A 17,939-nucleotide genomic window follows, 5' to 3' on the forward strand; every position below is an offset into this window, starting at 1 on the left:
CTTCATCTTCTCATACTGAAGAAAAAGTATGAGATAATCATGAAATCATTTAAAACTGGGGAAAATCAAAAATTAATACAGTCTCAATTGTTTCAGTGAAGTGTGAATCATGGTCTTCTGATGAAAGAAAAGAAGGAGATGAAAGTGTAAGTAACTTGAAAAGAAAATATCCACTGGGAACACAATGAGGGGAACAGAATGGTCAATCAAAAAAAACCAAACAAACAAAAAAAGGAACTGTCATGCAGTTGTAAAGGTCTTTTAAGATTTAGTGACATAAATTTTTAGTAGAACACAATATATTTAGTAGAACACAATACATTTGTAGTGTGTCTATGTACACACAAACATTTTTATATATGTCTATACACACACACACACACACACACATATATATATATACACACACGTTAAAATAAAATTTGGGGGCATTTATCAGATTGGGTATTATGGTATACTATCTATGTGTTTTTACTCATCCTTACAGACACAGTAAAATACTTCCTGCATGTCCATTTTTTAAAGTGTTAACATCCATTAATTGTACATGGCTGTTAGTCTTGCAAAGTTGTAGCTGACTGGTTAAAGTTGACACTTGCACATGTTTACACTTTTTAATTGATTTGGCTACTGCATTGGTTTCAGAGTTAGTTTTAATTCATATTCAAATCCATATGTAAATTTTTGTTTCATGTGTCACAAGCTCATTTTTTCTCCAGACAGTCATAAATTGAGAAGAGGGAGGTAGGAGACAGAATTACCTACAAGATAAACTGGTTTGTAGCAACTGTACTAAAGCAATGTTAACAACTCACAGACTTGCAGTAAAACAAGGTGCTGGAGTTCTCTGGGACTGGTATGGCACACCCAACCAATGCAATTAATTAAGGACCAAGTATGAACCACATATTTTCAAAGCATGGCAAAAAGGCATCTAAAGTTTTTGAAATTTACCTCTCCTCAAAGTATTGATGGCTTCCTCCGTTAACCATGGTTTCCAGAAGTTTGCTGCAGCTTCATATACTTTGCTGGTGGATACAGGCAGTTGATCCTGACCAAATATAACAACATAAGATATCATTAAATTTTCGATTAAGGTACATGGATGAAAAATATTATGGTAGAACTATTTTTAAAATTAATGACCTAAACATAAGGATCATAGTCTTATGGCCATAAAAACTCTAATTCATACAAAATCTTCTAATAATTTAATATAATTAGCAAGTTAAAGCATAGGTGAGACAGCAAAGGATAGATTCGAATACAAAGAGATAGTTTCAAAGAACATGACATCTTACAGTAGAGAAGAGAATATGACATGGATTTAAAAAAGAACTAGCCTTGGTAATCAAAACACGAGCTACTTGAGGACTCTATAAGGAAAGAAAAAGATTATGAGGTTTTGTTGCCTTAATCATGTGTTCCCAACAAACTTGGTTGCAGTTGAGGAAATTGAGATCAAGGGAAACTGAATCATATTACTGTGTGGTAAGTCTGTGCCTAATTTTCTCATGGAGACTGTATTTGTGGGCTGAGCACATGCCTCATATCCCCTTCCACAATTTCCTCTAGCATGTTCTTTATCTAAGACAATGTGGATGGAGCGAGTGAGGTGTTGGACTTAAATTAGGAACCTGGATTCAAATATTATTTCTTAACACATATTAAACTGTATGATCCAGAGCAAACCACAAATCTCTCATATGTCTCAGGATCAAAACATTTAAAGCTAGGAAAGACTTCAAAGACAACCTAGTCCAAATGTCTCATTTTGCAGTTGAGGAAATTGAGATTGAGGGAAACTGAATGATCCATCCAATATCATATCACTGTCACACTGCCATCATAGATGAATATTCTAGAATATATTTTTCTAAGACTTAACAAAGTTTTAGACAGATTATGAAGGATCTTTATCAGGTAAGGAAGTTCCCAAACTTGGGAATTCTCTATGTTGAAAAAATAAAATGGGCATAATCAATCTGCTTCTCAAATGAAATAAATGTGAAGTACTGAACACAATGTGGGACATATCGTAAGCACTATCTAAATGTTAGCTATTATTATTATTTCAATATTGTCTCTTTATCTGAAGACTCTTTACATTTGTTTTCGTTTTACCTTTCAAAATGGCTTGAGCTTCTAAAAGAATCCTTGACAAATGCATGATATTACTTTTATATTCATGGAGAAAAGACAGTTGTCACAATAGCATAAATACCACCTTAATTTTTATTTATTTATTTATTTTATTGGGGGCGGAGGGGGAGCTGAGGCAATTGGAGTTAAGTGATTTGCCCAAGGTCACACAGCTAGAAGTGTTAAGTGTCTGAGACAAGATTTGAACTCAGATCCTCCTGAATTTAGGGCTGCTGCTCTATATACTGCACCACCTAGCTGCTTCCACACCTTAATTTTAAAGAATGGAAATGTAAATTAAAACTCTATAGCCACTTTCAGAATCAGAAAATCATTGTAATATATTCATATTTTGTGACATTATGCTTAAAAAAAAAATTAAGCTTTTTTACCATGACTGCCCACCCCTATATTATTGATGGAAACGCTTCCAAGATATAGATCTACATGTCAGAACCAATACAGCATCCTAGTCATTGCCCAATGTGACCCAAATCATTAGCTCAAGATGATTTTTCCTAATTGCCAAATATATTATGATGGTAACTCATATATTCGGGTTAAGTAATAACCAAACATCTTGTTTTAACTGAAATTAATTACCTTGTTTTGTTCTGTATCAGAGGTCAGAGTCACTTAATAGAATGTTATACAATGACATATCAAACAACTTTACTAACAATCCATGACTAAGAATCCTAAAGCTTTCTTAGACTTTGTTTATGGCAATTAAGTGGAGATTACAGTATGCTATGTCACTTAGCATTATAGAATTTTTAAAAAAGAACAGGAACTCAGACATCATGTAAGTCAACCCCCTCATTTTATGGATAAGAGAAAAAAACTTGCTCAAGATGACCACAAGAGGACTTCTGCAACCAGAATTAAAGATCTCTTCCAGTATCATGTTTCATCTAGTTCACCATATAGCCTTCTAGGTGTGTTAAATCTATAGCAAAGAATAAAGGAATTTAGAAGAAACAGCATTAGGCTCACCCAGATTACTACTAGTAGAGGGGAGTGGGAAAAATCTAAAAACTAATTAAGGACTCTGAGCCAGGCTGCTTCTTTGGGTGGGAGCAAAAAGGAATCTTAAAGGTTGGCAAGCAAATACCTACCTCTTCTGTGTAATGGGTGGAGATATGAATATGTGTATGTGTTTCTGTATCTATGTGAAACATCTGCATGCTTTCAATATACATTATGCTTCTAATTCAGCAGCATCTTTCTCAGGCATTATTGCCTAATTATCAGCTATAATTATTTATAGACAACTCTGGAAGAAGTTGAATATGTGCTTTTCATGATGCAATTTGTATTTCTGATAATGATGGGAGGACAAAAACCATTTTAATAAAATAATCAAATGAGGAAGTGAGTCTATGAGTATGGACCATTGCACATATTGTCAAACAAAATGAAATGTTGATTATTTTTATTGTTTTTCTTGTCTTTCCTATTATCTGTTATATGCTCTCAATTCCAACAGGCATCATAGAATAAGTATCATTTTGGCATTTGCCACATGTTCAAATTCTCCTTGGTACTAATGCCTCTTAGTTTTCCAACTTTTCTTCTCCTGGTACTTTGAATCTAATAAATCTACACCCTGCCTCGTATACAGATTTTTTTTCATTTTTCTTTCTCTTCCATCCTCAAATAGTCATATATGACCTGACTGTGGTTTGATTTTATGATTCCTAACCTTCTGCTTACTGCTCTCTAGCATTTCCATATATCTTAATTTCTGCTACTCTGTCTGGTTTTTGACTCTTGGTTCTAGTCTCACACTTGATCTGTGCACTCTTCTGGACTTCAGAACAGTTGGTGGACTTTAAGATAGCCTGACTGCAAACTATCAACTTTTCTAATCCCTGTATGATTAGTTCCCTGGTCCTGACTTACTTTTATAATCTCTACACACCACAGTTTCATGGCTGACAATGCTTGCCTCTAGAAGGTCTCCACTCACTTCTAATAGAATACCAAGCATCAGAAATGTCAAACTCATAGTTTGTGGGCTTCTTGGTGTCTTGCTGAAACTAGATTAAAATGTAATTAGAAAATATTTTAACAAAATAAATTAAAATACAAAACAACATAGATGTTAATTTGTGGTATGCAGTTTTATATAAGGAAAATGAAATTTAAATGGTTTAGGTTCTATTCAGTCTATCCAAGCTTTACTGAATAATGGGAGGTTTCAAAATCCTCTCTCCTGCTTGACTTTCACAGACACAGTATCAAGTTGTTTCTCTTCCTACTTGACTAAGTGTTATGTCTCAGTTTATTTCCATGGCTCCATATACAATTGCACAAACTGTGTGCTTCTTAAAGTTTTGTCCATAGATCTCCCTTGGCAAATTTATTTATTCCTAGAGCTTCGGATACTGCCTCAATCAATGCTTATGACTATCAAATTTTTATCTCTAGCATTCATCTCTTTTCTGAGTTTTAGAGTCATATGACCTCCACATGTCTTTAGAATATCTCTACATTCATATTCACTGTCTGTGCCCCATGTCAAGAATTCTGTTCCACCTCACATCTTCCTCCTTTCTTCCTTCAAGTCTTAACTGAAGTCTCACTACAAGAAACTTTTCCTAGAGCTCCATAATCTTAGGGACTTCCCTATGAGATTGTCTCCAAACAATTCTTTCTCTATCTTATTTGTACATAGTCATTTTGCATGTTATTTCCTCCATTAGACTGTGAGCTTCTTAAGGGCAGGGTCTTTCCTTGCATTCTCAAGTGCTTAATAAGTCCTTGTTGACTTATTAAATAGCATGCAATATTTACCACTTCAAACAAAATGTTATCAGTAATTAGAATTATTAATGTGAAGTTGGTGATTGATTCTATTCAGAAGAGACAAGAATACATTTTCAATGAAATTGGCCAAAATGTGTCTTTTGACACTATTTAATGCCCATATCACATTTAAGCACAGACAAAAAATACAATGGATATAAAATGTGTCTTTGGACATTATCTATTGCTTTAACTTAAACAACTGTCTACTTCTGTTGAACCAAAATTCCCCCAATATCCTTCATAGCATTAAATCTTAGTATCTACCAATCATCTGACACTTAAATTTCATTTTAGAATTTAAGAGTAATTTTAAACATATACTGCAGCAGCCTCTTCAGTCATGTTTATTTAAATTTGTAGCACCTGGGAACTACATTCGAATAACTGGAATTCTTAGATAATTCTCAAAACTAACTTGGACCAAGAGTGCCAACCATAATGACAAGGTGACAGGTTTATCACTTTTCCTTTCCTTCCCATCCCCAGGCACAAGCAATTTAAAAAGATATAAATGAAATGAATCAAAAGAAATTAGATGATGAGAGTAAAAGTAACAAAAGGGGCTGTGGTGATTTCCCAAATAAATAATCAGTCTCTGAAGAACCAAGAAGCTGACTCTATATTTTTATACAAAAGCAACAGTTCATTTATTTTTGTTTACTCCCATCCCCACACCTTTCCCATCAAATAGTCAAATAGATCCTAAGAGATCTATCTTTATCCCCCAAGATCATAATTGTTTTAAGATAAATTTACCTGAGGCCAGTAGTCATGATTGCCCAAAGCAGGGAAAACCTGGAAATTGGGAAAGAGGCTTTGGATGGTGGTTGTCATGTTGCCAATGACATTTATGACTATATCCGTAGAGAGTTCCTTTACTGGAACATGAGGAGGGCTATCCCTGAAGAGAAGATAGTGTTCCTTACTTTTATGGCAATTAAAGGAAAATGGAGTTTTAAAAGAAGCTTTTCAATCACCTTAGACATACAATGTTTACAAGTCATAATATGAAAACCTGCTGCAAATAATATTCCAAAAATGTATCAGTACCAGTCATATTTTTCACTACTTCATTAGTGCAATCAATAGTTCTTTTTACCCTTCTTTCTCTTACATACTGAGTTTTCCCATCTGTAAAATTGGAATAATAATAACAATCACATATATTTCACAAGGTTTTTGCAAGGATTAAATGAAATAATATATGTGATGTCCTTTGCTAATCTTAAAGCAGAACAGAAAATGAATAGCTGTCATTAATGATTCTTTCAGAAGTCAATCCAGAGGGACCAGAGAAATAAAAACCAAGGGAAACCATCTAAATCTGAAAAACCAAAAGGTATAGGGGAGAAACATAAGGTAAAAGCTATAAGATTATGAACTTAGAAGGATCAGTTGAATACCTAAGAGAAATTGTTTTGATTAATTCCAAAGGATATAATAAAGCAATCAAAAAGAAGAAACGGGGCAGACAAAAAAATATGGACTTAATGTTAAAAAAAAAAAAAAAAAAGTTCCTAAAAACCAGAGCTCTCCAGTAATGAAATGGACCACCTTAGTAGACAATGGAATACTTTACTGGAGATCTTTAAGCAACTGGGATTGGCGGTGGGGAATAATTGTAGCGGTCAACCCTGTTTGGATCCAGATTGGTCTAGGTAACTTCTAAGGTCCTTTCAAACTCTTGGATTGTGGGAACATGAAAATTTCTGATTTCTGACTTTTTTGGGGTACAAGACACCTAAGCATACATTCATGACAGGAGTGACATAGAAAGAACCTAAGAAAATTATTTTAAAACATATTCCATGGCTTCTTATAAATACTATCAACACAATAAGGTGCATTTAATACTTTCTCTAAGACACATTTTCCAAAAATTTTGAGAAATCTTTACTATTTCACAATATATCATTTTATAATATGAAAATATATAGTAAATTAACTCATCTTACACATAGAGTAGCTTTATTAATATTTCTTATTTCTAAAAGAAGAATCTTAATTTTATTTAATGTTATGGAAACAAATACATGTAAAGCACTTCAGGAAATATATTTCATATAACATCTTCATAAATCATTTGCTATTCTGTTAAGGCTTTTCATAAAGTAGATACCATGTAAATTCTAGCTGCTATTGGCTTGATCACTTACCCAGTCCATATCATGAAAGATGCTTGTTGTCCAGAATTCTTAATGAAATTAAATGCTGATAGAATGAGCTGGTATGGAGAATCACAGAGAAAATCTCCAAATGGACCAGGGTTGGAAGCATTTGCTCCTTGGGATGATGAGCATACTTTTGTATGGTCCTCAGTGATGTGGTATGTAGGATCTAGATGTAAGTCAGTCACATGCCAGAACTGTCCTATTGATTGAAAGGAAATATTGTTGAAACTTCTGCTTTTAAGCTCAGTTTTACACAATTTTGTAAGAAATTGAAAGCAGTTCTCCACACAATGGTGGGGAAGTTCTGAGTCAACAACATGCTTCTGTGCCCTACAGTTAAATGCAATCTTTCCATGTGAGTAGATGAGGAAACAGAACAGTTGGAAGAATGACTTGGCTTACTGACTCATAAACTTGGGCCACAGTGATGGGTTCAGAGATATCATGAATATGTAAGAACTTGATTTGCATAATGAAATATATGGAGACACCCTTGTAACAAGATACTACTTTGTAAGTTAACATCATGTTTCCGTGAAAGATTTATGATTTGACAATTATTCTCTAGGTATGACTATTTGCATTTTTCCAGATAGAAAAATTTATAAGGAAAGGTAATATGATTTGCCCAGTATTATATACTGAGTTAACAGTAGAGCTTGGACCATATACTCTATCTCCTAATTTCTCATCTGGAGTTATACTTAAGATTACCAAAAACTGAATGCAATTTTTAGAGAAGAAGTTTTTAGCCTAAATGTAAGAATTTCCCTTTAGGATTTTTGAAAGCTACCTAGCAGCTGCCCATCATTTAGGTTTTTCTACTATTTTACTTAGCAAGGGAAACAGTTGTAAGGGAGGAATGTCCAATACTGCTTCATTGGAGCAGTTGAGAACTGCTACAGAATGCTCACATTAACCAAAATCCTCTGCCAGGGAATTATCCCAAGGGTCAAAGCCATTACATTTAGGAATATAATAAGAGACTGCACTCAGGCCAGCCACAACCAATTGTATGAAACACAAGAGTTTCAAATATATAATGTGTGTATAGCTACTGAGACTATATAGTGAGATATACCAAAATATACTCTAAACAATGTCAGTTCTTGCTCTTGGTTTTTCTCTATCACTATTACTGATTCCATTTAGGTAGCCGGCAGAGTGAATAGAGATCCTAATCTGAAGTCAAAAAGATCAGAGTTTAAATCCAGCCCCAGATACTTAATAACTATGTAACCATGGGCAAGTCACTTAAATTCTCTAAGTCTCAGTTTCCCCATCTAAAAAGGAAGTCAATAATAGTACCTACCTGCGAGGGTTATTGTGATCATGAGACAATATTTGAAAAGGGCTTTGAAAAGTTTAAAGCATTTGACAAATGCTAGCTATTTCTAGAACCACAGAATTTTAGAGCTGAATGAAATATTAGCAATTACACTAATTTTACAGAGGAGGAAAAAAAAAAGCCTAGGATACATAACCACATAAACACAGCTAGTTCGCAGCAAGATTGGAGTTAGAACCAAATCTAGTTCAAGTAATTGCTCTTTTACAACATTACAAAGAAAATGGCACAGAAGGGGTATCTATAGCTAGAGTGAATAAATGAATGAAATATTTATTTAGAACTTACTAGGTGCAAAGCACTGCTCTGAGGTCTGAGGATACAATTATAAAAGTACGACAGTCTCTGCTCCTAAAGAGCTATCATTCTAATGGAGGTGACAACTCATATGGAAGGTTTCAACTTCAAGTTAGATGGAAATCTCCCATAGTCCTTGGGGTACAGTGCCAAAGCAGATATCCCTGCCTGCTTCTTTAATGTTTCCACTTTATAGAAATGCTTTTAGTTTTTCATGTTGAACCATATAACAGTGCCAAACACTGGCCACCGACAGTCACCAGAAACCTTTACTGGTCAATTAATGATTACCTAAGTACAACTTTGTGAATGTTGATTCATAATATTGATCTCTACTCCAAATGTTAACTCGTTTTTAAACTAACACAAATTCCCCAACACACCGAAATTTGTAATAAGTCTAGTATTACCTTGAAGACAGCTTATCTTTAGGATATTAGGTATCACAATTTATAAGAGGTTAGTAGGAGTTGGAGAGGGAATCATTAACTAAGTTGAATTTTCAATCATTTTACTTATGCATTACCAAATAAAATACCTACTGTTCTTACTATATATGATTACATAATATACTATGACATAAAGTAACTAATTTGTTGTCCATGTTTCTGAAATAAAGAATTTTTAGTATAGACTTAAATTCACTTTCATATAAAAGAGCCCCTTATGAACCTGACAGCTCTCTGAGTTTTATTTTATTTTCCTGCAAAATGAGCATGTTAAACTAGATGGTTTCTAAGACCAATATAATTGGAAGCAATTATATTATTGACTATGATATATTGACTATGACATTCTACTTCTAGAAATCTATGTAGATTCAAAAAATAACTGAAACGCAATGAGGTTTCAACCTTGTAAGAAAAGGAGTGTAGGCATGAACATTCATATTTTATAGATGAGAAAACTGGAGAAGCAAGATAAGTAATTTGCCCAAAATTAGTCCAAGGTAAAACCTTAAGTGGATAAAAATGCACTTGTTTCAACTTCACATCATCTTATCTGTCTTCTCATTTTTAACCTTCTAATTTGCTAGGATTTTTGTAATTTTTCCAATAAGTCAATGATTTTGAAATGATTCCCACATAAACTGTGATTGCCTGCCTGTTAGAATATAATTAATTTCACTTGTGGTGACATTATTCGGTGTTTGCCATTTCTAGTGTAGCAAACGGAATAATAAATATAAAGTATAAACTCTGAAAAGCTATTAATTCATACTGTTAATTTGATTTTCTTAAAAGAAACTTCATGTTTTACTCCATAGGAAATAGATTGCAACTGAAGCTTCTACATCAAGTGAATGGTCAAGTCAGGTTTGCACTTTTAGAATAACAGCTTGGCAGCTTTATGTATAGAAGAGTTTGTAGAAAGAAGAGACTGGAAGGAAAATAATCTAGAGACACATGAGGAGGGCCTGAACTAAGGTGGTGATTGGGTAAGAGAAAAAAGGAACAGACAGATATGTAGTTAGAGAGAAATAAGAAAGAGACTGTTAGGATATCTCTTTTCACTGCTTTCTTTTTACTATTAGAAGACATTGTTTTCCAGAGATAAGGCCCAGCAAACAGGCTGTGTCCTTAGATTGCCATTACGACAGTCCTTTGCTCTTACCTTCTGAGTGAGCTCTGTTACAGCAAAATTGCAGAATTGTTTCAAACCAGCCTCAGGTAGTCCCTGAGCTCAAATACTTTTAAGAACTACATTTTAGTCTTAAAGTCCTGCTATAGGTCAAACTTGCCTTCATTGTTGCTGTTATCCCTTCATATCCATGGCTACAACAGACTGCTTGTTTCTTTATCTTGCTACTACTCTATCAAAGCTCAGAATCTATACTTTGGGTCACAGAGCATGTATCTAGTTCCCACTTTTTACTCACAACAGAATAAAGAATGCTTTTTTTTTTTTTTTTTGCATGTAGCTACTGTTAGAAATTTGTTTTTATGTTATTTTATCTTTTGAAGTTAACAGTTGGAGTATTACCTCTGTGAGCTCTTTGGTATTTTTCAGGGTTAACAACTGTTGCATTACCTTTGTGATTCTGTTGATTTATTTTCTGGGTTTGACAAAACTAAGGCTGAAGAGAGACATACAGACAAAGATCTGAGTCACCTACTTAAGAGATAATAACTAAATGCATAGAGTTCAAGTTTCTAAGAGAAAAAAAGGGGAGAAGAGAAGGGTAAGGAGAGTTATACCCACAACTGGAGGCAAGTATATGAGGTAGTAATATAAAGTATATGAGGTAAGTATATGAATATCATACAGCAAAAGTGTCTGAAAAATTACTAGAAACATAAGGAAAAAACTAAGAGAAAACAGTGACATGAACATTCAGACAGATGAAAATATTCAATGAAGAGTGATCAACAGTGTCAAATGCAGCAGAGGAAATGGACTGGAGAAAAACCTTTAGAATTAGCGATTAAGAAGCCATCAGTAAACTTGGAGAAAGCGGTTTCAGTTTAGTAATGAAGAAGCTGGAAGCCAGACTATAATAAATTGAGAAGAAGCAAGAAGTGTAAACATCTTTTCATAGAAGTTTGTGAAAAGAAGAGATAAAAGATGACAGTTAGCTTGAGTGGATGGTAGAATCAAGTGTGAGGTTTTTTTGTTTGATTTTTGTTTTAAAGAGAAGAGATATCTTGCATGTTTGTAGGTAGCACAGAAGGAATAATCTGTCAGAGGAGGGAATGAGATCAAGGAATAAACAGAAAGACTGGCCTTAGTGAGTAATGCGTCAGGAACTGGTATAAAAGAGAAAATGAGTAATGAAACCAAAGAGATTGCTAAAAGAGAGAACTCACAGAGAATAGGATCTTATTTTCTCAGTAAAACATGAAAGATTCTCTGCTGAGAGGGAGGTGGGAAGAGGGTTGTTAGAAGAGAGAAGAGAAGGTTTGGAACAATCTCTCTATAGGAATGAAATAGAGACTGCATTAGGGAAAGATTGTCAGGCAGCAGTGAGTACACACAACTGAGATTAAACAATATCAATTAGAAGTGGATCTATTCAGCAAAGTAACTTCCTCCAGGACTTTTTAGTAGCCGAAAAAAATGAAAAGGATTCAAAAACAGAGAAAAATGTCAAGAGGAAGAAAAACTCTTGGGAACAGTTTAGATAGCACATCAAACTTACCCTGATAGAAATACACTACATGCTTCAATAATACAAAATAAGACTTGATAGCATGAAAAATAGTATGGCAAAACTAAAGTGAGGTATGGTTACTACAGATTGTGGAGATTAAATAAGAAAGGATTTAGGGAGGATGTGTAATCTAGGTTTAAAAGATTTATAGTAACATAACAAAATAGAGATGTGAAAGGGAAAGAGGAGAAAAAAAAGAAGAGAGGAGAGTGGAAGAAGAGCAGGGAGAGAAAAGAGAAGAGAGCCATAAAAAAGGTAAAAAAAAAAAAAAAATAGGCTTCACACAGGATTCAAATTAGAAGCCTGCTTTGTAACTGAGTTTTAAAAGAGTGGCCAGGGGTACTGATTCATAAAATGATTTGCTCAGAGTGAGTCAACAAGTATTTTTTAAGAATGACAGTCTCCTATCCAGATCTATATCTGATCAGTGGACCCAGATGCCTATGAAGGAGAAAGTGAGGCAGGTGACCTCAAAAAGAGTTCCCTCACCACAATCCAATTCACTTTGAAGTGTATGAGACTCACAATTCATAATCAAAGAGATTCTCTCTTTGTCACAAGAGTTTCTTTATATCATAGTTGACAGGCTAGTCTCCAAAGGAAGTCTAGCAAATTAGAAATAGTTCAGGAAGGGTTTACATACCGAAAAGTTGGGGCTTAGTAAGGTTAAAAGCCTACAAGACTATAAAAGAATGATAAGGAAGAACAACAGTTTTTACAGAAAGACAAATAAGTTAGGATGGGGAATGTTACAGAAGACAAATAAGGAGCAACAGGTAAGAGGTTTTAATTGCTCCACATTCCTTAGCTAGGTATGTAGCTTTTATTTCTCCACGTTCATCAGCTATTTATGCAGTTTTGAGTAAACCTTGGACTATTACCCATAATCTCCCCACTTTCTGTCTTTTGGGGAGAAGAATTCTGGGGACAAAGTCTGGAGACCCATCACTTATGTGTCACAGCATCGCCTCCCAAAGGTAAATACTATTTGTACAGTCAATATATTAGAGCCAAGTTTTGCATACTTGTCTATTTGGCCCCAAGGCCTCAATTTACTACACTCACTCTGCCATCCCTTAAGAGTATGGAGAGGATTAATATAAATGACAAGATGGCATCAAGATTACTTTGTTGTTTGTCCTTCATTTTTGAAGAGGACCAAAATCAGGGAGGGGATGCTATGACATGCAAGTGAATTGGGTTTAAGTAAGAGAGGGCTGTGCAAGCTCACCTGCCTCACCTTTAACTCCAGAGCCATAGGGGTCCGATGGCCAGATATAGATCAAAATGACTGGCGATGGCCCTGGATGAAATGGGAAACTTTGACCTAAGGTCTTCAAGAGGACCCAGTTTGCCTGAGACTGTACCTATTCAATGATTAAAATTAGGTAGCAATTGAGGGAAAAGAATCTCCCCCAAAAAACCTAGTGCCAAAAAAACTAAATAAGAATGAATGAATCTGAGAAGGGAAGACCCTCAGGGTTTCTGGCCAAAACAGAAAAGATTGTTATTTACATTCAATCTGAGTCAATTAGGACCCAAACTAAGACCAAATTGGGTTTGGCTTAGGACCTATAGGTGACCAATTAGAATCAGATTGCTTTTGGTTTAAGGTCAGGTTCTTAAGAAATCAAGCCAGTAAACTTCCAAGATATCTTGGAAGATTTCAGAAGTGCAAAAGAGGGGAAAAAAATGCTTTTAAAAGTATCTGCAGGTAAGGTTATAATATCTTATGTGGACAGAGGGAGGGAAATTGGGAAGGAAGAAAGAAGGGAAGGGAGGGAAGGAGAGTGTAATGCCAGAGAAACTGAGCAAGACAGAGGTTAGAAACCAATTCAATAGTTTATTAAATGAAAAGAGATACTGGGACCAAATGGATGTTGGTCCCAGGGCTGGACGAGACTATCATCTCAAAGAGTCCAGTCCTGAGTATTGGGACAGCAAGCTTTTTTATAGGATAACAAGAACAGTGACATAATGGGGGAGGTACCTAGGTGGGGATAACCTAATGGTGGGAGAGGCCCCTAGGATGACAACAATGGAGGGAGGTTACTGATATTCTAATAACATCTAAAATGGATAAACCTTTATCCTGTCAAACATTAAGAAGGAATGTCCACAACCTAAAGATATAAAAACCTTCATCTCATCAACCATATAAGGGGGAATGATTATAGCCTGGGGTTTGGGGGCAAAGCAACTGAGGTAGACCTTTATCTCATCAAACATTAAGAGGGAAAGGTTATAACCTCAGGCAGAATAACTAAATAGGACAATTGGAGAAACTGGTTCACAACATTAAAAGGGAACTTTTACACAACAGAGAGAAAGGGAAGGAGGCAAAGAAGGAAAGAATGAGTCTTCCAAATAACCAATTCCAGCCCAACTTTGCTCACAGAGGCTGTTATTTGTCCTTCATTCTCAAAGAGGATCATGAAATCAGGGAGATTATGTCATAATATGCAAGTGAATTGGATTTAAGTGAAGGAGGTCTATGCAGTCACCTGTTTCACTTTCCCCTCCAGAGCCATCTGGATCCAGTGGCAAGATCAAGATGAATGGAGATGGCCCATCCATTTCAATAGGCAAAAGTGGGCCAACAAAGATTTTTGAGGGGAGAGACAATCCTATCCAAGTATTTCCCTACTAATGCTCTCAAATTCAGAAGCCCTTTGATCTAGCGTCAGGAATTGTTATTATTGTTGTTCAATGCTGTCTAACTTTGAAAACCCCACTAGGGTTTCCTTGGAAAAGATAAAGGAATAGTTTGTCATTTCCTTCTCCATCTTATTTGACAGATGAGGAAGTAGGGTTAAGTGACTTGCTTAGGGTCACACAGTTCTAAGTGTCAGAGGTTGGATTTGAATTCAAAAAGATGATTCTTGACTCTCGGCCCACTCTATCCATTGTGCTACCTAATTGCCTAGAGAACAAAGAAATTTGTGTTCAAATTCTGGCTCTGAACTTTAATTTTAGTGACAGAAAAAGTACTGGATTTCAGGTCAGAGAACTCAAGTTCAAATCCTGTGTGACCTTGAACAAGTCCTAGCTCTGGACCACTATTTCCTCATCTATAAAATGAAGGAGTTCTGATAGAAAGACTTCTCAGATTAGTTCCAATTCTAACTTATGAAGTTATGACTCTTAGCTCTGACACTTTTTGACTAATAAGCATAGATCTAACCCTTACTCATCAAACTTTAATTGCTCATTACCTTTTGGATAAAACATAAACTCTAACTTGACTCTTCTAAATCTGGTCCTAGCCTCCCTTTCCAGGTTTTATTGCATGTTGCTTCCCCTCATAAACTGGTAGCTTGCTAGCCAAACTAGTTTTCTTGTCCTTCATTAAATGTGAGAGTTCATCCCCCATCCCCATATCCTATACCTCCTCACCTGTAGCATTCTTCCTCCTCACTTGGAACTCCTGGCTCCCTTTAAAGCTCAGTGCACCTGTCATCTCCTTCAAAAAAACTTTCATGATTTCTCCACTTTTCAGTAAGCCTGAATCACTGTGTTTTTTACATATATCCTGAATTTATTTACCTATGAATTCTTGGTATCTCTAGGAGAATATGTTCCAAGAGGTTGGGTTTTTATATACCCCTAACCTAGAAGAGTGATTGATATATAACACAGGTGCTGAATATATGACAATAATATACACACCTACATAAAACCTGGCAGCACTTCTCTAGATTTACTAACAATACTTGACAAAACAGGAGCAAGGGGGTAATTAAATGAAACTGAGGTAACAAAGTTAGCCCTAGAAAATACTGGTCTTTTTTTTTCCCTGTAAACGTTCACTTTGAGTAATAATCACACACATTAATAAAGGAATCTCCTGCTGCATTAGTACTTAGGCTTTCAAACACGTTGCTGCCCTCTTTATCCTTCCTGCAAACCTGGGTCAAATTTAGCTTTCCTTTCCCAAAAAGAAGAAATGTTCACCTTGAGCATGTTCTCCCTAAAATCAGTGATTAGCTCTTTTATATTATCAAATTGCATCTTTAAATCTCAAAGAAGTGTGTCACTTCAACAAAGTCTAGAACAGAAACGTCAGAGGTGGGAACCCCAAGTATCTGGACTCTGTTCTCTTCCCCAGGATCCAGAACCACGGTTGGTATGGAACAGGTGCTCTGCACCCTTTTATAACACATTTGAGCAACAAAAGGCGCTAACAACTGGGACATCATCAGAGACGCTTTCTTGTTATGTCTGTCATTCACTTCAGTTGAGAAACCGACTTGCTTTAATGTTGGAGGAGCTGAGTCACCGGAACTTGGCAACAGGGGTAAGTGTGTGGCCCCAGACCATTACATGAGAATAATCGCTTGTTCAGAGATACAAGTAAGAGATAGAAGTGTTTTCTTCGAGGCTAACTACTGCACACGCTTAAGAGACAGCTACTTCCATGAAAAAGGCAAGCCCTTCCCGGGGACCGTCATTGTAGGAAGAGCTCCGGGATGCGGGGGCTGGGAGGATGCAGGGGCGGGGGTGGGGAGGATGCAGAACATCCCGGTCTTTGAGTAATAGATTAAGATAAGCAAACCGCAGCCTTGCCTGCAATCCAGAGTAGGACTGAGAGAAGGCGGGCCTGTACTCCCGCCAGCCCAAAGTAAGATCACAGGAAGGTGTGTATTTTCACCGGATTTTTCCTCCTTCTCCGGGAACTTGAGGAGTAAGGAGAACGCTTTCTAGTTTTCCATTTCGTGGCCACCTCCGATTTCCAAGCAAAGGTAGAAAAAGGGTGGTTGCACATGTAAAAACAGTGGGAAATTGGAGTTGACTATTCGGGTGTTCGGTGTTCACTCTCACCAGAGGCAGTTTCATTTGACTGACAGTTGGACAGGATCCCAGCACAGCCGTAGCTCTCTCACAATCTCCCTCCGGACCTGCAGGCTGGCAGACAGGGGCACCCTCCTTTCCTTCCCCTCACCCGAACATGCTTTCGCCCTCCGCCTTCCCCCACGTACTTTTATATCCTCCCCTCCTGTAGTCCTTCCTTCCTTCCTGTCTTCTCTCTCTGCCCAAGCCTTATACACCTCCAAAGTGCTTCCCTTCTCCCCACCCCCTTCAGCTAAAATGAAGGCGGGGAAACGAAGAAAACATTTTTAAAATAATAAACATATAATTTATCTGGAGACTCCAACAAGCACCCACGCTCCTGACTGCCTGCAGTTCTCCACAGCTAGTCATTAGGGAGCGATGGCACAGCACTTACCCACCGCAGGGTCCTGCACTCGGGACGCAGGGGCAGAGTCCCCGACCGGGAGGACAAAGACAAAGCAGACATACAAGCTGCTCACCAGGCAGCATGCCCGCGGGAAGGCACCTCTCGGCTCCATAGCCCGGGCCTGGCGCTCGGGAGGCTGCCCTGGAAGCTCGCGCGTCTGGGCTTGGGAAGCTCCCGCTCCGGGTCAGGGCCCTGAGGGTGGGCTGGGAAAAGGAGGAGTTTGCGGGAGGCTCTGGGTGAGCCTGTCACGTGGAACCTGAGAACCTGACTTTAGGAGACGGGCAGCTTTAGTCCGGGGAGCTACCTGCTTTGTAGGTTCTAACTCCGAGTTTTCTTACTCCGAGGTCCACTTCTCCTTCCGCTAGTAGTCCCACTGCTGCTTCTAATTCGGACCCTGCGAATCTCTTCATACTCGTTATCATATTCTACCACACAAGCATTTGTTTTTATTATATGCTGGGCACTGTGTCAGATTCTGGGGGTACTACTACGAAAGAGAAATACAGTTCTTGCTCTCATAGAACTCACAGTCTAATGAGACAACGAGCAAAAAAGTATATATTTGCCAAAAATATATCCTGCCAAATAACTCTTCTGTGAGTTGTTTGAATTTCTTAAAAGAAAAAAAACCCTTGCAAAACACCTCCTGGCCTTTGCAAATTGGCTAAAATAAAGGGTTGTAATGGAATCTTTGCTGTTGAGCGGTAAAAAAAAGTTTATAATGGGGGTATTAGGTTTTCTTTCTCCCTAAAACTCCTTTGAGGCAAGTTAGTTACT

General features: G+C 36.8%; 1 protein-coding gene across 1 annotated transcript in view; it reads right to left on the minus strand.

Annotated features, from left to right (window-relative positions):
* Positions 1–17,545, minus strand: part of SMPDL3A (sphingomyelin phosphodiesterase acid like 3A) — a 31,153-nt gene extending 13,608 nt beyond the window's left edge. Inside the window, exons 1-4 of the mRNA XM_012549318.3 lie at positions 17,151–17,545; positions 7,113–7,326; positions 5,713–5,857; positions 955–1,051 (exon numbers count right to left, since the gene is read on the minus strand). Of these exons, the coding sequence (XP_012404772.1) occupies positions 955–1,051; positions 5,713–5,857; positions 7,113–7,326; positions 17,151–17,274 (580 nt within the window). The 5' untranslated portion in view covers positions 17,275–17,545. The remainder of the gene's footprint in view (positions 1–954; positions 1,052–5,712; positions 5,858–7,112; positions 7,327–17,150) is intronic.
* Positions 17,546–17,939: the final 394 nt, after the last annotated feature.

Source organism: Sarcophilus harrisii, chromosome 4 (genome assembly GCF_902635505.1).
Source record: "Sarcophilus harrisii chromosome 4, mSarHar1.11, whole genome shotgun sequence".
In the NCBI taxonomy this organism is placed as follows: domain Eukaryota; kingdom Metazoa; phylum Chordata; class Mammalia; order Dasyuromorphia; family Dasyuridae; genus Sarcophilus; species Sarcophilus harrisii.